Here is a 22,793-nt window from a genome sequence, read left to right on the forward strand (position 1 = left end):
AAAACACTGAACTAGATTACCCTGGGATCCCTTCCAACTCTACAGTTCTATGATTCTACTATTGAACCTGGCCTGGTAGCATATGGGCAGTCAGTGCAGATCTTTTTACAGAGGTGTAACATGCTTTTGGCCATCTGCCCCCTTCAGTTTAGGCACTGTATTTTACACTAGCTGGAGCTTCTGGATGATGCTTAACCTGTCCACACAGACCACACTGAAGCAATCTTGTTTTTCCATCACTAGTCTATCATGGTCCAGATAGCTGGTGTACAGGTAAGTGTTGCTCATGGCCACACCGGTCAGTTTGTCACTTAATGACAAAGTTGTGTCTAGGTTAGTAGGGCAGGAATAACTTTGCAGAAACTATGTTGAATATTCTTCGAACTTGTCCTTCTATACATTATGCTTGTTAATTTCATCTTCAATCATGCTTGCCAACTAGTTTTCCCAGAAACAAAGTTCTGCCAACTGACCCATAATTTACTGGATCCTCCTTGATACCTTTTAAAAATTAGTTTGACTTTGACTACCTTCTAGTTCTCCAGTACAAAAGTTGATATTGGGGGACAAGTCAGGTCAGTGTTCACAATGAGAATTTTGGGTTTAAAGGCAGGCAATGGGCAACTCCTCATTCAGTTTCTTGATGAGAGAAGTGTGTGTCATCAGTAGGAGAATAGGCCTCCAGATTCCTGCTACTGAGAATGGCTGCCTTGAACTATTGGGCTTGGCTGGGGGCATCTAACTATTCAAGCTGAAGAAGTTGCCCACCTCTGACCTATTTGAATGGATGGGTACAGTGTGTTAATAGTGATTGCTATTCTTGTTATCTCTGGAAACTAGTACAGTGGTACCTCATTTTGAGTCCAGGATCTGTTCCAGAGCCCTGGACGCTGGATCAAAGGGACGCTCGACAGAGTGTTGCTCTGTGCACACGTGTGGAGCAGTTTAGTGCTTCTGCGCAAGCGGCAAACCTGGAAGTAACCTGTTCCGGTACTTCCAGGTTTGCTGCGGACGTTCCACGTAATGGACGACCGACAGGGCAGACATAAAACGAGGTACCACTGTAATATAATAGTTTTGTCCTGCTTCTGGGTAGAAATCAGTAAAATAGTAAATGTACAAATAAAGCTGTTTAAAGATGCATGACAAGAGATATAGAGACTTCATATTTCACAGTCTTAATTAAGTTTTGAAATAGTTTTAGGACTATTAACATTAAACAATGTTTAATGTAATGACAGATGCATGACCTAATATATTATTAATAAATGAGGCTGTCTCACCCTGTCTTTGACCAATAATAGATAATAGAAGAAGCAAAACAAGTCATTGTCACAACAGTAAATGATGATGTCAATAAGCCTTTAGTAATGCCCCCCGATGGAAGGCTTTCCAATAATTCATTGGTTCTTAAGGGCTGGCCCAGTTTATGAAAACACATGCATTTTACAATCAGACTATAACAACTGCTTTATTAATTGTGGTTTGTAGTTGCTTTTTACAGTCATATGAACTAATTTTTCTCTGACTATGGAACTAAAGCAGTTGCATATCAGAAAAATGCTTAAAATAATGTGTTTATTTTTACTTCCCCTTGTGTGCCATGAATGTATACTTAAAAGCTTTGTGAATAATAATAATTATTACTGTTAAATTTGAATTCCACACTTCATCCAAAGATCCCAGGGCAGTTCACAAGAGAAAAATACAAATGAAAATACAAAATACACAGTAAAACAAAAATAAACCAATAACCCCCCTCCTACAAACACATTTAAAAAGCCATATAATGTTAATCAATTAGAATGTAATTAGTTCTGCTCCCTCTCTCTCTCTTTAGTTTATAATATAGAGAGTCAGCAATATTTGATTATTCATCCCTGAAGGTTATCTGTACAATAGCAATATTGTTGGATGGTAAATTTATTATTTACAGTATTGCTACATCATGCTTTTAAAAAGCCTCTTGAGTAACTTCTGAATGGTATTGCTGAGCCTCATACAAAAGCCATATAAATTCTGGGATCAAACTAAATAGTGCAAAGTTGTACTAAATATGTACTGCTTACTATTTTTGAGAAGTATGGAATAGTTGTTCAAGTTTATTTAGGCTGTTATCCTAACTACCCTTGACAGTTTTATATTGAATTCTATGTGAGTTCCTTCTGAGTGAATCTTAATAGACTCTGAATGTGTAATCAAAACATGTATTTGACCAACTGTGTTACTCTGGATTGTTGTTGGTTTTTTTATTTTAAAAAAACCCTCATTTTCCTCCCCTATCTCTCCACAGCAATTTACAATGCAGTTGTAACTGTGCCTACTCAGAAGTAAGTCCTATTGAACTCCCAGGTAAATAAGATTAGGATTTCAGCCTAAATATTTGAGAATCCCAAGGAGTTTCCATTGCAAATTCATCCCATTAAATATGTGTTTAGTTCACAGAGTTGCTCTCAGGTAGATCATTTCTATTTCTCTCTCTCTCTCTCTCTCTCTCTCTCTCTCTCTCTCTCTCTGTGTTCTTTATCTGCAATATATATCAGTCATAAGCAGTGATTCATAAACAGCTGATTTTTTTGTTTTGTTTTGTTTTTACAATCCCACCTCCCACAGAGGCACCAAATGTCTATTTAATTACATTTAACTTTTAAGTCATTTCAGGGTGTGTGTGTTTTTTAAAAATGTCTCATTCCACAAATTGTCATGTGTTCTCAAAGGTTGGATCATTTCTATTTCTTGCTCTGCCTGAAGCAAGCAAAGGAGGAACTTTAGAAGGTGGGTTTGGAGCAGTATGGATCATAACACATGTATACTTGCCCACCTACCCACATAACCTTTCTCCTGCTGCTACACAGTACAGTAGATGCATTTTGTTTCCTGTGGAAATGGAGGGGGATCTGCTTTATTTGTCAGTAGTCCTTGTGAGATGTGTGTGTGTGAGAGAGAGAGAGAGAGAGCGCAGTGTTTGAAACTCCCATTGTTCTAGGCACATTTTGCAACAGGGAACTTCATTATAGAAAGCAGTTTCTGAGCTCTGACCACGGTACTGCACCTAAAATTTCAGATTAAAACTGCAGAGTGGAAGGAAAGGAGGATCTTTTTCTGCCTCCCCACTTCCAGCTACTCTCTGAAGACTAGAGAGGACACCCTCTTAAGAATATTAGGGGGGTGGGTAGAGGAATGACTAGACCATATGAAAAATGAACTTAATGTTTTAGCACCAGTTCATTCATTTTCAGCTTTGTATTCTTGTTATAAAAAAGCACACCTAGACATTCCGTTGTTGTGCCCTTAACCTAGTTTTAAGTGCCATTTAGCTCCTAGCTTTCATATCTGTTTCTAACAGTGTGTGAGAGTGTGTGTGAGAGTGGTAGAGAGGCATTCCAGTGAAATACATTGTTAAATGTGGGGTTTATTTTAATTTTTTGACTGAAATACATTAGATTAGGCATGTTTTCCCCACATGCTGTCATTTGTGGGCTTTGCAATATGTGCCATTTGATTTCAACAGTATCTAAATCCTGTTTGGTGAACGTTAACACATCATTCCTACTCAGTTAATTTTGGTGTTGGTGGTCATGGTGATGAACTGGTGAGCATCTGACTATATGTGCAAATGCATCTTTTAATCTGTGTTAATAAATGAGTCCAGGAATAATATTGGTTCTTTTTTTAAAAAAAACAAACCTCTAATTTACAACACCTAACCAGCAACTAGAAGATGAAAGTTTTTATTAACAGAACTTTTTAAATATAGGGAGAAAATTTTTGAACTGCATTTTTCCCTCTAAACATCTGCAGCTAGATAAGAGAACACATTCACAGATTCAAGAAGTGTATGACACAATGCTATCATAAGTTAACAGTTAAAAGAATATTGGATATACTTAGCCCAAATTGCTTATCTGGTAGGAAGAATTGCAGTACTAAGAATATCAATATTCACTACAGGATATAAACTTTTGAGATAACTATTCAACAAAAGAGGATGACTTGTATAAAATCATATTGACTTCTTAATGGGAAGATTTAAAAAGTCATTTACCAATGATAACTTCCATGAATGAGTGGTGATTTGAATCTCATGCACAGTACTAATCACAAGTACTATTGTATGAAAGTGTACCAGTCTAGTGGGCACTATAATAAATGTACAGAATATGTCATTCTGTGGTTTTCCCCATAGTGCAGGAGAGGCAGATAGCACTGCAAGATTGGACTTTATATCATTGGCAGGGCTGTTTGTCCGTAAATTCATGTACATTTCTCAAAGCTAGTGGGTAAACTTGTATATGCTGCAAATGATTTAGTCTGAGGTGGGGGACCTCCCGATTTGGCCCAACAGGCCATCCCCCCCCCTTCTCCATGTGTCGTCAGGTGTGGGGCAGGTAGAGACACAACTGGATTAGTTGTATGAGTAGGGTTACATGCAGAAAACTCTAGTACATGACTAATTGCTGGAGAAAGCAGGCTTGAACTTGCTGTCCAACCCACCTATCCACCAACTGATGCCATTATGACGCCCTCTTGTCAAAGTTGACCTGCAGTGGTGGGGGAGGTAAAGATCTATCCATCAGGCCAAAAAAGGATCCTCGCCCCACTTCAGTTCATCATCAGGCCAAAAAGGATCCTCGCCCCACTTCAGTTCATCATTAAGTGGGTTTATTCTGTGTTGGATTGTGTTTAGTTTAATTTAGCTGCCATTTAAAATACAATATTTTCTCATGAGAGCTTACAAGATTTCAGACAATTTAAAATCATATAAAGTTGGGGAAATTTTGCTTTCTAGATGCTGAATTACAACTCTCATCAGCCCCACCAAGCATGACCAATGATGGGGGTTGTATTTCAGCAATATCTAGAGTGCCCAAAGTTCCCCACATCTGATTTAAAATAATCATAACATCGATAAAAGCATTTCAACCCCTTCTATATCACTTGGATTGAGGGCAAGAATACTGTGTAACAATTTGTCACAATTAGTGGGTAGCTAGTTGCTCTCAAGAGCAGAAGCTCTTTGGTTTGATCCAGGGTTTCAGCACCCAAAAAAAGAGCAGAAGCTCATACCCCTGCTTTTTCTAAGCCAGGGGACAGCAAGGTTTATCTTGCCTGGGCCAGATCGGTCCCGCGGAGATCCCTCGCACATGCAAGTGCCCACGATTTCCAGCATTGCGCAGACGCGATTTCCAGCGCCGCGGGAGCAAGTCGCTGTGCTGCGCCGGTTTAGCACAGCGCGTAAGCGGGCCACTCTTTTGGGGGTGGCTCATGGGCTGGTCTAAACGACCTCCGCAGGCCGCTAGCGGCCCATGGGCCTTAGGTTGCTGACCCCTGTTCTAAGCTATGGTGGTATCTGTTTTATGTGTTATTCGTTATAATTTTTATTCCTCACTTATTTAAAGGACCTCAGAATAGAAATCAGTCCTTAACTCATATGCTCACAATACTGGAGCTATTAATGTGAGGTAGATTAGGCCATGTGGGTTCTGAACTTGGGTCTCTCCCATCCCTGTCCGTTGCTATTGTCTACTACACCACATTGGTTCTCATCTCTCACTGCTTCAGGAATGCAGCAGACTGTTGTGGTGGATTGGCACTGGGCTGATGAGCTTATTAATCTGTTCCTCTCAGGTAGTTTTCCTACTGAAATATCCCCCTAAGGTGCTTTTAACCCAGAAGGGGAAATACATGTTTCAAGCAAGCTTAACTACCAGTTTTTACTAAAGAATGGCAACAATAGGTAAAAGGAAACATAGTTCATATGGGGATCCTTCTTTTTAAAAACAACAACAAAAAAAGTTGTGTTTGTAATAATTGTATTTGATTCTGAGTGTTTTTACAAAAAGCAACTTTGGTCTAAGTATGGATATTATCATAATTCTTTCTCCGACCTCACCCTGCCCATTTAACATCTATTGATAAGGAAAACAAAAAGGTGAAAGTACGTTGAAGAGTCAGCTCTCCTTTGGGACTGCTTGGCAATATTTACTATTCAAGAGATTATTGTGGGGACATCTTTAACAAAATTAGAAACTTAATGTAATCAGACTTTTAATGTAATTCAATCTGTATGTTTCTAACTTGTATCAAATAGTAGTTGTTTCTAGACTCTGGTGTTGTTTTTCATTTGGCTGTGCACACTGTGTATCAGGTTATAACTGTTAGTGTTGATAGCTTTCTTTCCATAGACACTTACTTTAGTATTGTTAGCATTCAACATGATCACATTATTGATGATACTTTCCAAAAGCTGGTAAATCAAAATACCTACTTTTATGTTATATTAAAACTGTTTTTTAGTACGACAGTAGGCTGAACAAAAACAAGGCATGTACTAGCAACAAATGCCTAAACACTATTTTGTCAGAGGCCTAGTGCTTCCTAAGGGACGCGGGTGATGCTGTGGTCTAAACCTCAGAGCCTAGGGTTTGCCAATTGGAAGATCGGCAGTTTGAATCCTCGCGACGGGGTGAGCTCCTGTTGTTCAGTCCCAGCTCCTGCCCACCAAAGCACGTCAAAAGCATGTCAAGTGCAAGTAGATAAATAGGTATTGCTCTGGTGGGAAGGTAAACAGCTTTTCCGTGTGCTGCTCTGGTTTGCCAGAAGTGGCTTAGTCATGCTGGCCACATGACCTGGAAACTGTCTGTGGACAAACGCCGACTCCCTCAGCCTATAGAGCAAGATGAATGCGCAACCCCAGATTCGTCCATGGCTGGACCTAACAATCAGGGGTACCTTTACCTAGTGCTTCCTAAGTAGTACAGAAATGCACTTTTTATAAATAGGGTTTCACAAATCATTATTTTATTGTGTCTTATGAAATTTTGCTCTTCGGGTCAGTTTTCCTTAAAATTCCAGAATTAAATATGTGCTTGCAAAACATAATTGGTATACAAATGATAAACAAGTAGGCAGATATATTTTGCAGTGCATGCTGCAGTATGCAGTAAATGTTTAGTAGCTGGTACATGGTCATGGCTGTATACTGAGCACTTAAGAAGTCAAAATAACTCAGACTCTATGCACATGAAAGGTTTTTCTACCTGATTTCTCCCCTCCAGCATACCTTTACTGAGAGGTAGGGTGTTACCCAACATTGAGAGAAGCTATAGGGAGGCACACAGGATTAGAATGTAGAAGAGGAAGTATCAGGATATTCCCTTGCACAAGCATCCTTTGCCCTGGTATTGGATACTGCCTATTAAGTTAAAGTCAGTTGCACAAAGCTGTGATGCAGTACACACTGCATGATACATAAGATGGAATAGATGATATGTTGTATTAATTAGTGTGCAAATTAGTACTATTTAGATTCCAAATAGTGCAGATGAACATTTACTCAAAGTAATGCATTTCTGACCAGTAGTAATAACTACTAGTCCTTGTAAAGAATTTTGACCACTTTTAGTATTCAGGTAGGTGTTCTCACTTAGTGGTCTTAGCATTGTGCAAATCAAACACAAATCATTCATTTATAAATCCTCTTGATAAGCAGATATAAACTATGTACTTTGAATTGCATGTGGGCTTCATGCTCAGGAATTTTAGGTTATAGTCCTGGACTGTCGACTGTCCTGGGTAGCATAAAGTGTGTCTTTGGTTGCAAACATACATTTTAGTTGTTGTGGCATCTAATTAGTGTGCATGGTTGTTCAGGAATACAGGAATTAGAAACTTAGAAAGTTGATCTTAAAGGTTTAAATAAATCATGTCTGATTTCTGTGACTGTATGCAGGCTTGATTTGCAGCAGCAGCACCCCAAATAACTCTACTCCATAAAAGTTTCATCATTGAAATCTCTCCACACTTGGGTGGCATACAGGTGCCTGTATCTTCTGATTGGACAAATTCGGGCTGTTGGTATGCCACCCAGCTTGCTGCCCAGTCGCATACCTGAATAATCTGGCAAAAGTGCTCTGAAGTGTGATGCAGAAGAACCCCAGGACGCTGGTACTGGAAGTCAACAGTATCCATGCTAAAGTTACCTTGACTGAGCCAACTGAGGTCTTCATGGCCTCTGTGGCAAACATGGGGTTGTCCCAAGTTGTCATTGACACAGCACATACGAACATTTTTGGTGTGTGGGTGTGAGAGAGACAGAGAATTGTGGTTAGACAACTATCTGGGGTAGTTTGTTCATCCATAGATGTAGGACCTATTAGGATGATTCATCCTTAGGGATTTGCAGAATCCAAAGAATTCCCGAATGCTTTGCAGGATTTTCCAGAAGCCAGAACTGGAAATTCTGTTGACTCTTTGGGCTGTCTATGAAATGACAAGATTTTCCGGGAAGTTGATATGATTGCCACTGAACTCTGACACTTTGGAACCATCCCTTTTCTCCCCCAGGATGTTCCAAGATATGAAACAGGATTTGTGAGGCTAGAATGCAAGTGGGATAAGATTCAGTGTGAGGTTGACTGAACATGTGCCTATTGTCATGCCTGTTGCAGGAGGTGAAGGTGGCAAAGAAGACTTACTTTGGTGCCTCCCTTGCATTCTCAAGCGCCTGGCCATCAGTGCTTTTCTGTGTGGTGAAGGGACCTTTGACACATGTCCCAGGAATAGTGTTGGAGCCAACAGAGGCCTGTTGTGACATGTTTGCCATGTTACCATAATTACAAAGCTAGATGAGGTGTCCCAACACATCTTGCTCAATTTTATGGAATCTATTTTTCATTGACATGATCTAATAATGTAGATAAAGCACTTTCAGTGGTTTGGACCACAGCTTGTCATTCACAGTGGTTATTCCATGAACTGCCCTGAGACCCCTGGGTATATAAATTCAATATATAATACTAGTTCCCTCCAACCCTGCTGTGCCCCTGTATTGTGGTAGCCCCTTTCTCTGCAATATGTGACTGAGCAACCATCGGCTGTTTCAGACATCTTGTAAAGATTGTGGTGCCCAGGTGGTCCCTGACTCATAAGATTGGACCCTGTTTTATGTGTTTGAATCCCCTGAATTTGTTTTACTTGCTTTTATATCCCTGCATATACTTTTATAATTCTGCTTTATTAGTTTTAGATTGAATTTTGTTTTAATGATATTGTTTGTTTAATTGTGTTGCTTGTTTTTTATATTGTATACCACTTAGGAATTTTAAAAATATTAAACGGTTTATAAATGCTTTAAAATAATTAACTTTATTATTTTACAGTAATTCTGTGATGATGATACTTGCAGAAAAATACAGTCAAGGAAAGATAGGCCAGAAGACTTTTCCCTAGAATTACCATTTTTCTAGGTAAGTGATTCCCTTTTTATTTCAGTAAGTAGATTGTTTTAGTACAAAATAGGGCTTTGGTTAATGAATATTAATTAGATAATAGTTAAAAGGATACAAAATTGTTAGGATTTGATTGTACAGTATTTGAGGTTGCAACCTCTTAAGCCCTGTTCCAGTACTGGTAATGCCAACTTCTCCAGCCTAGGGTTTTAGTTACTAACAAACATATTTAGGAGCCATCCCTGCACTTAGCATTCCTATCTGGAGAAATTGTGTGGGTGGATTCAAAATGCATGCTGAGGGGGTTGATAGGTGCCCTTCCCAATGCAAATGGAGGAATCTTATAGGGAAAAATATATGGGGCATTCTTCCATGTTGTGCTGAGAGCCTAACAAAGGCAGCATTTTTTCATCTCCACCAAGCTAAGCAGTTGGCTCCTTACCTCTCTCGCCCTGACCTAGCCACTGTGATCCACGCGCCGGTCACCTCCAGACTGGATTATTATTACTCGCTCTACATGGGGCTGCCCTTGAGACTGACCCAGAAACTCCAGCGGGTGCAGAATGTTGCAGCGAGACGCCTTACGGGGTCCTCGCTGCGAGATCACATTCACCTGGTGCTATACCAGCTGCACTGGCTCCCGGTGGAGTACAGGATCAGGTTTAAGGTGCTGGTTTTAAGGGAACAAATTATCACTGTCGGAAGAAAACTTCTTTGGGGGCTCTGTATTGCTGCATTTTGGAAGACTGTAAGGTATGTATTTTTCAATCAATAAAGGAATTTTGTTGCAGCATGCTATAAATATGATCATGCACTCTTGTCTCATGCCCAAAATAATGTACTTAATTGTTTGTCTATTTATTGATTTATATATGCATACTAGTTTGTTAGTATTATTGTATACTAACATTATTATTGTATACTAACATTATTTGTCTGAATTTTTTTGTTATAAAGTTTCATTTTAAGTTGTTTATATAAGTTACAGGCTTTCATTTTGTTTATAAGCCACCTTGATTTTGTTCTGTATTCATCCTGATGTTATATTTGCCTGCCTCCATCTTTCTTCTTCTTTCCCACAGGCCAGGTCATGTCCAATGTCCTTTGTGGTAGGGGCATTCCTGGAGCTAGCCCTTATGTTGGCATTGCCTCTCTTGTACTATTCTACTCACACACACTTCAATGCATCCCCTATAATCCATACTTCAATGCATTGGCTGAGCAGCCGACAGTTGTTTAAAAGCTAATGTAATGTGTGAACCAAAAAGAATATAGCTCAACTTCTTTTTGAAAATAAATCACATTCCTTTCAGGACGAACAAGATTAATTTATCTCATTGCAAGTTTTACATGTCATATTTGCCCCTTCACTACCATGCATAAGTAGCTGCTGCTGCTCCATGGAAATGGGAAAGATAAATAGTATACAATATGCAGAGTTTTCAGGGGGGGAACTGTAGACCAAAACTGGATAATTAAGCTCCTTGATTCTAACTGGGTTTTAAAGAGTGAATCAAACAAGTGTCTTGTTTTGGTTTCTCTGTACCTTGTTAGCTGGTGCAATTCTCCCTGAACCGACCTTGAAACAAAACTAGAGATTAGTTACATTCTTTGGCTTTGTCCTTTTTCTAAGAACAATACAAGATACTTTTCTCAGGGCAGTTGAAGACTCAACCCAACCTTTTACTGCATGAAGTCTCTGCCCTCCCCCGGACATTTAGCTTTGATAATAGAATAAAAATCACCATACAATCCAGGGCTTATCCTATGTTTTCCTTTTAGTGGGTGTAGCGATTTAGACAGGAGGCTGAGTGCCAACTTGTGCATCCTTATATTCAGTTAGAATAACACAATACTGTTATGTTTTGTATTGATTGTTGGTACTGTGGCACTGAAACAACTTTCTTTTTTCCTTTTCTGTTTCTGTTTCTCAGCGTGTTTTCCTGTGTATTTCATATGTGTGCTCCTTTCTTTTAATAGCGCTATATCTACCTGAGAATCAAATGTACATTTGTTTTGACCTTGCTCCATTTGGTATGGATTACTTTGACCTATTAGTGCTCATGGTTACAAACAATAAGAACTTTAGTTGTACACCAAACACTTGGGTTGGTTGATTCATACTTGCATTGTTCAAAATATTAGGCACAAATTAATATTATTAGCTTCCGTACCCTGTGTTCAATTAGATATTTTTTTTAATAACCTGTGAAAATAAAAGCATGTCCTCTTAAAAATCTTTTAGGATCCTCTTGCAAAGCAGTATTGAACCTGACGGGATTGGATTCCCTTCTACATGGAAACGTCAAACAAGGGCCTGCCAATGTGTTGCCGGAGTTAATTGAATTGTTATAGAAAATCACCATGGGAGGAGCTGTGAGTGCAGGAGAAGACAATGATGATTTAATTGATAACTTGAAAGAAGCACAATATATTCGCACTGACAGAGTGGAGCAAGCCTTCAGAGCTATTGATCGTGGTGACTACTACCTGGAAGGCTATAGGGACAATGCATATAAAGATTTGGCTTGGAAGCATGGAAATATACATTTATCAGCCCCTTGCATTTATTCTGAAGTCATGGAAGCTTTGAAACTTCAGCCAGGATTGTCTTTTCTTAATCTGGGTAGTGGAACCGGCTATTTAAGCACAATGGTGGGATTAATATTAGGTAATACTTTTTTAAAAAAAAATAAATGTTAATAATATATGTTTTATGGCAGATGAAATTTATTAAGAATCTCAGTTTTACAGTTGTGTGCATGCATAACTGTCATTTAGTAATTTCGTTTTCCCCGAAGGGGGCAATGACAATAAAGATATTATTATTATTATTATTATTTATTTATTTATTTATTTATTTAGCTTCATAGCACTTTATAAGGAGGTTTTCCAGATGAATTGTGCTTAATGTACATTGACTTCAATGCCTTAAAATATTATTCAGGAATTTCAAATGCAACCTCCACCTTTTGCTCTTGATTCCTCACTTCTTAACTGGTGTTTTATTTATTATTTCGCTATTTTAGAAATGAGAGTTGAGTATTTCACTTGCATTCTTACTTAGGGCCAAACAACATGAGATATGGGAGATCTGAGATTGGATTTCCAGTGCTGGTAGTTCAAAGAAACTGGGTAGAGCAGTAGGATTTGGACATTAATGCTAGGGAGAAGGGGTCATATAGCCCATTCTTTCTGTGCTGGTAGTACCTCTTGTGTTACACATTATGGCAAATCATATCTCAGGGATATAGATCAGAAAAGGAATGTTATATTCCGAGCATCTCTGTTCTGATCCAAATTTGAGAGATTCTGCAGATGGTTTAGCCAAAGGTGGAAATAGAGTCCAACCATGGATCTCTTGCATTCCCTGCAGTTTTGTTCTGAATAGTGTTTTTTTAAAAAAAGGTATTAAAACTATTAATGAAACTAACAAATAAATAAGTCAATCTTTAATGACATGGGGAAACCCCTGAAAATTATTATTCATTCTAGGGAAAGCAGGAGTAAGACTGTCAGCTCACTGCTCCCTCTTGTGGGGAATAAAATACCTCTTCGCTTAATGCAGCATTGACAAAATTTATGGGATGAAATTTATATTTTTTTTCTTGATAGATGGTTTGAATTGTTCATGGCATGAGATTCTGTAACTTTATCTAAGTAATTAAATGTTTTGATACCTTTCCCAAGCATCTCCTGAACTTTAAATCCATAAATCATTTTGTTGCTAGTAATGGAGCATTGCTTCAAAGGTGCTTGTGTTGAAGTACATATACACATGGGTGCATATTCTTATGAGCAGTTCTAGATGGCAACTTCTCCAGCAACATGGAAAGTTGAACAGGAAGGTATCAAACTACTGGCATGTGTGAAAGTTGGAGCTATGGTGGATGGTTTAGCTACTGTTCTGCCTCTGCTGTTCTGCTAGTTTATTTGCATTAGCAGTGATCAGTGCAGGTATCAACTCAATTCCCATGTAGCTTGCATGCTTTAACTGCACTGCTGTAGAGTACCTGATATTTGCAGATGCCTTCTGCGAAAGATGACATAAGAGGAAACAGGCATACTTCAAATTTCTCTTCTAAAGTAAGTGTCATAATTAAACAGCTCTTCTGGTAGAAATATTTTGAGCAAGTTATGTGTTGACAACCTTTCTAAACTGTTCGCTAAACATGGTCTTCCAGATCCTTGACCAACACTTAAATTAAACACTTGGATAAAGTTACAGGAACTGACACAATCTCAGTACTATGAAAGATACTGTTGTGTGACTGTAGACATTATTTCTGGTTATGTCTGTCTCCAGCTTGGTTTTTACTTGCATTTCTTCACACTGTCACAGGCATGTGAATAGTAGCAGTTGGGAAGGAAAATGTAGTGTGGGAACCATCCCATAATTAAGCTATCTCCAAAGGGAGAATAAAGCTGGTCCTCTAGTTAAACATTTCAAGGTTGTCTGTATAAATGATCACATCATTTTTGTCATCCTAGATGAAATAATTAAAACCTGTCCATTATGAACACATATTGCAGCTTTGGGGTTGAAAGCCTTTTTTTTAATACACTCCCCCCCCCCCACTTCATTTTATGGCCTAGCAGGAACCATTAGCTCTAAGTTGGAGGCACCATTTTTACCAACCTGGTCACACGTTCTGAAGCTCAGAGGGGCATGACCAGGAATCAGTGTAGTTTCATCAGGATCCAAGCATGAGAGCAGAAATGCATAAGGAACAAGCCAATGAGCCCAGCAGGTGCCAGCCATGTGACTGGAGAGGGGAATACTAGAGCTACGGCTGTGCTGAAATTTCCTTGTTAAACTCTTTCAGCTTGAAACTAGGGTTTTGGATAAGACAAAGAGTTTCATTAAACAGTCCCTTCTCTCTCTCTCTCTCTCTCTCTCTCTCTCTCTCTCTCTCTCTCTCTCTCTCTTTCTCTCTCTCTCTCTCTCTCCCCCTCTCCTCTCCTCCTCTCTTTTCCTCTCTTTTTCTCCTCACATTTCTTCACTTCCCAAATACTGTACTGGCTTAAAGTTGCTTAGTGTTCATATGAAATGTCCATCTTCATATACAAGGCACTCTTTGATTTAGTGAGGCTTAAATTGTTGCCGATTCTTAATTTACAGGCCCTTTTGGAATAAATCATGGAATAGAACTTCATCCAGATGTGGTGGAATATGCCAAGGAAAAACTGGAGAGCTTCATAAAATATAGTGATAGTTTTGATAAGTAAGTATGTTGTCTGCTTGGCTCGTTTTTGTGGCCGTAAACAGTTATTGTATGGTGGAAGTAAAACATGCATATTTTTCTGGGATTTTTAAAGCAAGCCTATACTATTAATTATTGCAGCCACATAGTATTTCACGCAAGTTTGCAATACAATTTTAAATTGTGAAGTTTTCAAAATACGGAGATGGGTATCTGGATTTTCCATTATGAGTGGGGGCTTTATCACAGGGATGGGAAACTGAGGCCAAATGCATCTTTCTAGCCCCTCTATCTAGCCCCCAGGCTGCACTCTCAAGAACTGCTTTTGCCTGGTTGGACTGTATTCTTGAATTGTAATAATGCCTCTTGCTTTCCTGGATAGAGAGGCAGAAGGGTTTGTGTATGTAGAATCCTCTGAACCTTGTGTGGTTGGAATGTAGCCTGATATACAAAGGTAAAATTCATAGTTCTGTTCTGCCTACTTTTTGCTTCTAGCTCCCAGAAAGGTTACCCACAAGAGAATGCAACCATTGGGCTAAAAAAGCTTAATCATGCCTGCTTCACTGCAATTGCATTATCAGTAATTGTGAACTCTCTTTCAATGTCTTTGCTATATCTACTGCTGATTAAGGGGATCCATCAATCCTTTGCAATATCTTTCCCCACCCCAGTCCTGTGCTCAGATTTTTGAGTATGCTTTTTCACATATCAGGAATAAACTAGATTGTTATACTAGAAGACTACTGTGTCTCTAAATATAACTGAGCTTCAGATTGGACTATATAACATATTTGAAAATTTGAAAATATTTTAAATTGTAGCACCTCTGTGTGTCAGGGACGCGGGTGGCGTTGTGGTGTAAACCACTGAGCCTTGGGCTTGCCAATCGGAAGTTTGGCGGTTCGAATCCCTGCGACTGGGTGAGCTCCCATTGTTCAGTCCCAGCTCATGCCAACCTAGCAGTTCAAAAGCACGTCAAAGTGCAAGTAGATTAATAGGTACCGCTCCAGCAGAAAGGTAAATGGCGTTTCCGTGCGCTGCTCCGATTTCTCCAGAAGCGGCATAGTCATGCTGGCCATATGACCCGGAAAAACTGTCTGTGGACAAATGCCAGCTCTCTCGGCCTGAAAGCAAGATGAGCGCCTCAACCCCATAGTCACCTTTCACTGGACTTAACCATCCAGGGGCCCTTTACCTTTTTACCTTTTACTATGCCAAACCATAGGGACACGGGTGGCGCTGTGGTCTAAACAACTGAGCCTAGGGCTTGCCGATCAGAAGGTCGGCGGTTCATATCCCCATGACGGATTGAGTTCCTGTTGTTCAGTCCCAGCTCCTGCCAACCTTGCAGTTCGAAAACACATCAAAGTGCAAGTAGATAAATAGGTACTGCTCTGACGGGAAGGTGAACGGCGTTTCTGTGTGCTGCTGTGGTTTCGCCAGAAGCAGCATAGTCATGCTGGCCACATGACCTGGAAAAACTGTCTGTGGACAAACGTTGGCTCCCTCAGCCAGTAAAACAAGATGAGTGCAGCAACTCCAGAGTCACTTGTGACTGGACTTAACTGTCAGGGGTCCTTTACCTTTTTTTTACCTACTGTATGTGTCTGTGGTTTTTAATATTTTTGGCTATTTGTTATTGGTTAGAATGAAAGGGCTTACACCATGTATTTCAGATTTTGTGTATTATGGAACACTTTCTGTTTTAAAATTGTATCTTGGCACATAAATCAGGTATGGTGGTAATTGTTATCTGGTTGGGCAGTGTGTTAGCATCTACCTACAGATGCATTGTTAAAATGACTATTACTGGTCTAACTTCGGTGGCCATAAATTACATTTCTCACATGGAAATTCCCTAAGTACACACAGTTGCAAATCCATAACACTGTTGGACACCTGCTGCTGGTGGTATTCTGTCTAAAAGTGCCTAAAATCTGCTACTAACAAAATTGCAATGTCTGCTTTGGCTAATCCAGCTAGCATAGTACAGTCATACCTCGTGTTGCATTAGGTTCATGTTGCATCTTTTCAGCTTGCAAACGCGGCAAACCCGGAAGTGTATACTTCCGGGTTTCACCGCACACACAGAAGCGCTCGATCGCTCCACACACATGCGTGGAAGAGGCGCTCTAGTTGCCGACTTTTCAGGGTAAGTTCTGATACCTCAATCTGCATGCATATAGGTGGAAAGTGAAAGGATGAAATGGAGAAAATGGCTTTGTGCTTTTTGGTTTTTTAATTGGCTCGTATCTGTGCTTGGTGCACCTTTTAGTGACCTTGTGTCTTTCTTCTGCCTTTAGTAGCTCTATCCTCTTGTGGATTTCTCACATCAGTGTCCTATGAATCTAGGCAGAGGTAGCTGATGTGGTGCACTCCAGGTGTTGAACTACAATTACCATCAGCTCCAGTCAACATGGTCAGTTGTCGGGGATGATGGGAGTTGTAGTTGGAAGCCCTGCCTCTTTTTCTCTTTTTTTATTCTTCTTTTATTTTCTATCTTCTTCTCTTTTTGTTTTAATTTAGATTAGCTAGTTACCTTTTTGTATTGAAAGAAGATATTCGGTAGTTGATACTAATATTTGTATATCTTAATTTAAGCTTTAATCAAAAATCTATTAAAAACAAACAAACTCACTTCTCTGTAGTCAAAATGCTACCAAGCATGTACAAGGGGGGAAGCCACCCCAGTGATAACTAGTCATGCTCAGTTGGGATTGAATGATAACTGCTGGGAGATCAAGTTTAGAAAAAAAGGGAGAGAGTGGTAATGGGAGTGGAGTGGCTGGAAACCTGAACAGGAGCACTCCATGTTGCAATACCTTGTTTCAGATTCTCCTTGTCATAGCTGAAAAGGTAAAGGGACCCCTGACCATTAGGTTCAGTCGTGGCCGACTCTGGGATTGCAGTGCTCATCTTGCTTTATTGGCCGTGGGAGCCGGCGTACAGCTTCCGGGTCATGTGGCCAGCATGACTAAGCCGCTTCTGGCGAACCAGAGCAGCACACGGAAATGCCATTTACCCTCCCTCTGGAGCGGTACCTATTTATCTACTTGCACTTTGATGTGCTTTCGAACTGCTAGGTTGGCAGGAGCAGGGACTGAGTAATGGGAGCTCACTCCATCACGGGGATTTGAACCGCCAACCTTCTGATCGGCAAGTCCTAGGCTCTGTGGTTTAACCCACAGCGCCACCTGCGTCCCCTTGTCACAGCTAAAAAGAGTTAAAAGATTAAAAGTGGCAAAACAGAACAAATAATAATAATAATAGGAACAACAAGTAAAACAAGATCCAGAGACAGTATCATCAAAATTCTTAGATTTTTTTTTAACCCCACAGCAAATTAAAAACTAAGAGGAGTTGACACAGGCCCAACTTTCTTTTTAAAAATGAATATTTTTGCCATATATTGACAGATCATTAAAGAAGGGGGCAAGGCAAGATTTCTTTATGTCCAATTATTTGAAAAGTTGTTCTGAAGAGTGGAACTGCAGAGTTCTCACTGACTCAGTGCATATAATTAGGGAATGTTTTCAATATGAACTACATGTTATGAATTCATATAAAGGATCTTGTCAACTAAAGGCAATGTGTATATATTTGAATTTGAATTTATATGTAAGTAAAACACATTCAGAGATTCAAGTCCAGTGAAATGAATGAAACTTAAAATGTGCAGCTGTAACTGAAATTTGGCTATAATAAATGTAGATGTATTGTGTTCATGGTAAATCTAAGTACTATATACCATCAAGATAATGCAGTTGCAGTAAGTGCTATTCATTACAATAAACTGTCCATACTCATGCTGAATTCCCATTAGTTCTCAAATTTCTCTGATATGCCAAAGGACAACTAAAAAGTGCGATTTTAAGTGCAATTTAGTGTTTTTCTATAATGGTATCTATAAAAACATGAAATGTTTGTTTTATCCACAGATTTGAATTTTGTGAACCTGCCTTCGTAGTTGGCAACTGCTTGCAAATCTCATCAGATAGTCATCAATATGACCGGATTTACTGCGGAGCTGGTGTACAAAAAGACCATGAGAACTACATGAAAATATTATTGAAAATTGGGGGCATTCTAGTTATGCCTATTGAAGATCAGGTGATTAAGTATGTTTGTCATGTGTGTTTAGTTGTAACAGATAAAAAGTAGTTCTCTTGTGTGTGGACTCGTAATGACTTTCTTAATGTCAGTTGCCTCAGTACAGTGAATACAAAGGTATTTTGTAAACCTTAAAGCAGAGAATAGCAACATCGAAACAATAGACCACATAATCTCACTCTTCTCTTTCCTTTGACTTCCAGAGATCCCAGTTGTGCACATTATAGCTTATTAGGACCATCCCTGGCCTTTAGTCAATTTTTTTTCTGACAGAGCCCCCCTCTGGTTTTGTTGTGCCACAAAAACTGAGTGGCCAATTAATGTGTTCATAACAACAAAAAGCTTATATGTACAGGAGTCCTCTATCCTACCTTCAGACAAGCTATCTATCCCTGCTCTTAAATTAACACTGTTATCAAGGCATCATCATGCTGCAGTTCAGCCTGTTTAAGAATGCACTTTGATTAGTGACTGCTACCCTTTCAGTGCTACTACTGCTATTTATAGTTTTATGTTCAGCATTGTTCAGTTAATCTCTTAAACTGAGCTTTAGCTAGCTATGGTAATGTTATCAAAATAGCATACCTTTGACTTCCCTGTGACTGGATCCCATGCTGCTTTGCTAATGTTTGAATAAAGCAATTGCTCAGGACATGCAGATCATCCGATAAGTCTTGCATGATTTCATTGTTCATTTGTTAGCAGGAGTACCAAGGGATCTAGCCAACAGGTAAGTGCACCCAACCGTAATTCAGAAATTGGTCCTTTAAAAATCCAGACAAATTAGAAAGTATGGACTCAGAGTGAATATATGTTTTAAAGCACAGTGTAATGCTCAGTGACCAGCAAACTGGGACATTTCTTTCTCTTTCCTTTTCAGTCAAGGACAGAATGTTTTGAAAAACATGAAACGTTTAGTGATACAATAATACTTAGTACTTATTTTTCATTCATAGATATCAAAGGGCTTTTCTACGGTGAGTATAATTATCTCCATTTTACAGATGGGGATGTGTAGGTACACTGATACATGACTTGCTCAAGCTGACAGTATCCCTAAGAAGCCTGCCTTGCTCAATAAGTTACCAAATACCTTTAGAATAAGAATGCTCATCAATTAAATATTATATAACAACTTTATAATTTCTCCTCAATACACAAAACAGCTCATTCTACTACTATATTTTAAGGAAGCATGGATGCTTTTTGAATTGAGAGGTTTACATCATACCACTCTTGTTCAGTAATCACTGATAGCTATCCATTAAGGAAAAACAACACTGGACTGAAGCAAAGGCTTTCAAAATAAATAGTTGTATTGCGGATCTGCCCAGAGGATTGCAAGCTTAATACGTTTGCAGGGAAAATTGGACAGGTAATGCTGACTTAACAGATCTTTAATATATAAAGTATTGAGGAATTTTAAAACCAATAATGAAAACTGCTGTAATTATGTCTTCTAATTCCATCCTTGGAAAACACCAAAGGAGGGCCTCTTAAGCAAATTTGTGCGCTCTCAGCAATGTGAACACTTATCCTTTTCCCCCCATCAGATATACACAACTAGTTTTAATTATGCATCTTTAATTTCTGGATATTGTGCATATTAATATATGTATTTAAATACTCATTGTCCTGGGCAATTCATGGATTTGCATGCATCAGTCAAATTTGCATTTCAGTCAATGATATAATTGTACTAAAACATTCCAAAAGTAGCTGAGTTTTCTTTGTTTATATCAACCCTGCAAATTAATGTAGACCTGCAACCCTTTTTAAAGTTAGCAAGAATACATAAAGTGTTTCTAAAAGTAAACTGGGAATTATGTGAAATATGTTTGAATGTAACAGAATAAATGTAGGCTCCCTGTTCCGCCAGTTAAAAATATGTTCTCTTCTTTTTCTCAAGGTGAGAAGTACTAGACAGTGACTTAGTTTGGATAATCATTTCCAGGCTTATTAAGATGAAAAATGAGCAAGCCGTATGCCTCCACATAGTCACTGCAGGCACAAGCAATCAGACCAGGAGGCATCTAATTAATCCAAGTTCTTTGAGTAGTCTCTGTGGAGCCCCTTATGGGTTCTGTACCTCTCCACAGAGCTTCTTTTGAGAAGACTCTATAGCTAGGCTCTAATTTTAGCATGTGCCCTCCTCCCCCATGCATATATTAAGGGGCATGATTCCCTCTCCTCCACTTTCTTTCATGTCACAGGACACACCTCATATGAAATCTTTTGAAGACTTGATAACTTAACTAGATTCCCCCACTCCCCAATACTATTATTTCACAAATGCGGGTAGAGATGCCCTCAGAATCACCCTTCCCAAAGTTTCAATGCTTTTCCTCCTCCTAGTCAGTTTCCGGTTTGGCCTGCACCAAAGCTGTCTTTCCTTTAACCCCTTGCATCTCTTGTCATCCTGCTCAGCCTTGCTATCTTATTGTTGTGTGTAGTGTTTCTCAGTGTTTATGAGTCTCTTCCTTATTTTTTCATCTGTTTAAAGTAAAAAAAAGTTCCTTTTGAGGTTCATTTTATGCTTTTCTATATGCTACAGTCATTTGTTTTCCATTTTTCTAGTTTCCTTTTTTCCTTTTGTTTTGACTATTCTTTTGGCGTGACCACTTTGTCACTAGGCTTCAGCCCTTCTAAGGTCTCCCCCCCAAAAAAAGTGTAAAACCTGTGGTAAATGACACCAAGACATTGCTGCTTCAGCCATTCTGATGACAGCCTTCAGGCATGCCAGTGCCATTAAAAAGAGAAGGGAGCTCCTCTTTAAACAACACCCCATTGCAGATTCCCACATACAGAACTGCCTATATCAGCGGCAATCGCAGCGCAAGGGTAGCCAACATGGTGCCCTCCAGATGTTGTTTGCTTGAACACTCATCAGCCCCAACCAGCACTGCCCCAGCTCTACAGCTACTATGCTGCCACCACCTCTATATCAGGGACAAGATATGCCTCAATCAGCTGGTGTGAATCTCAGCTGATTTATCTGCTGATGATTTACAGCAGTGTGGAAAACCTCAGTGATGGGATTGTAATTGTCTTAACTTACAATGCAAAGTCTCTGCTGCCATTGCTTCATTACTGAACGCTGAGGTCTTATCCCAGCTGGCTGCACCACAGGCAACTATCTTGTTATTATTTGAGGGTGATAAAGGAATTGGTGCCAGCATCTTTCTCCCACGCTTTCCCCCACACTTCTCGCTTAGTATGGAAGATTGTTTTTCCTTCAGGATCAAAGCTATGTAGTTGCATTGGTCTCAGCAGACTTTTCCCACAGTAACTCAACTGCCATAGATGCCATATCAAAGCTGAAGAGTCTCAATGCCACTATCTATCCCTGCTGCATTTTTCAGTGGGGGCTTTACTGTTACTGCCTTTGAATCAGGAGTGAAGAATCCTTGATATCAATGTCACTCCCAACTTCTTTTTATTTTGCTTTCCTCTTTTCAATGATAGCTTCACTTGGTATTGACACTGAAGGAATCATTGAGCATTCATTAGGTTTCCTTTCATCTAGCTGCGGCAGCCCTTGAAGTGTTTGGTAGTGGCAGCATCTGTGCATTGCACATAGCATTAACTTTTCATGTCACCAACATTTGGGGCAAAGAGGTTTTTCTTTGTTCTTCCACAAACGGCATCTTTCAAGATTGGTGCCACGGTGCTAGAACATATAATCAACTATTAGATAACAGTTGTAGGTGTAGAGGTGACTGATTAACTACTGTTTGGACCAGAAGTCCAGATTCACTTCCTACAGACTTCCTCAAGACCAAGAACCGCTACTTTATGTAAGGAGGGCCATTAATATGTCTGCTACCCTTTGTACAGTGAAGTTTAGTAATGGTATAGACTTTCAGCACCAACTGTGCACATTGAGCAGCAGTCTGGGATTCAGAGAAATGTTGACAACAACACATTTCCTAGGGAGTTGCACCATTGAGCCCTCTAGCCTCCACTTCTATGTGACAGGGATTTGTTGATGGCATCTTCTTCACTTCTGTAGTCCCTTTTCAGGTGGCAGTATGCACTCATGATAGCTAACCCTTGCACAACAACTCCCCTTCTTCCCATAGCTAGTCTTTCTTGGATTGACCCTCACCACTTCATCCTAGTTTTCTCAATCCAGAAAAAAAGCCTTGGCAATTTGCCACACTGTGTTTCTAACTGGCCAGCATCAGACCAGCTTTAGTTTTTATCTGCCGTAGCCACTTCTCAGCTTGTGCTCACAGTGTGTTTTTCT

The 22,793-nt window shown here is 39.5% G+C and overlaps 1 protein-coding gene across 21 annotated transcripts in view; it reads left to right on the plus strand.

Annotated features, from left to right (window-relative positions):
- The window catches only part of PCMTD1 (protein-L-isoaspartate (D-aspartate) O-methyltransferase domain containing 1), a 32,750-nt gene that overhangs the window by 4,740 nt on the left and 5,217 nt on the right, over positions 1-22,793 (plus strand). For 2 of the 21 annotated variants that reach the window (XM_083518000.1, XM_083517986.1), the window contains exons 2-7: positions 9,162-9,252; positions 9,885-9,983; positions 11,476-11,901; positions 14,353-14,455; positions 18,373-18,544; positions 19,501-19,521. In XM_083518000.1, the coding sequence (XP_083374126.1) occupies positions 11,595-11,901; positions 14,353-14,455; positions 18,373-18,544; positions 19,501-19,521 (603 nt within the window). In that variant the 5' untranslated portion in view covers positions 9,162-9,252; positions 9,885-9,983; positions 11,476-11,594. Of the gene's footprint in view, positions 1-15; positions 274-2,293; positions 2,353-9,161; positions 9,253-9,884; positions 9,988-11,451; positions 11,902-14,352; positions 14,456-16,474; positions 16,587-18,372; positions 18,545-19,500; positions 19,522-22,793 lie in introns of those variants that run through there. The other 19 variants (XM_083517997.1, XM_083518006.1, XM_083517993.1 and 16 more) reach the window with 15 other exon arrangements.

This window comes from Podarcis liolepis, assembly GCF_965112155.1.
Source record: "Podarcis liolepis genome assembly, chromosome: 8".
In the NCBI taxonomy this organism is placed as follows: Eukaryota; Metazoa; Chordata; class Lepidosauria; order Squamata; family Lacertidae; genus Podarcis; species Podarcis liolepis.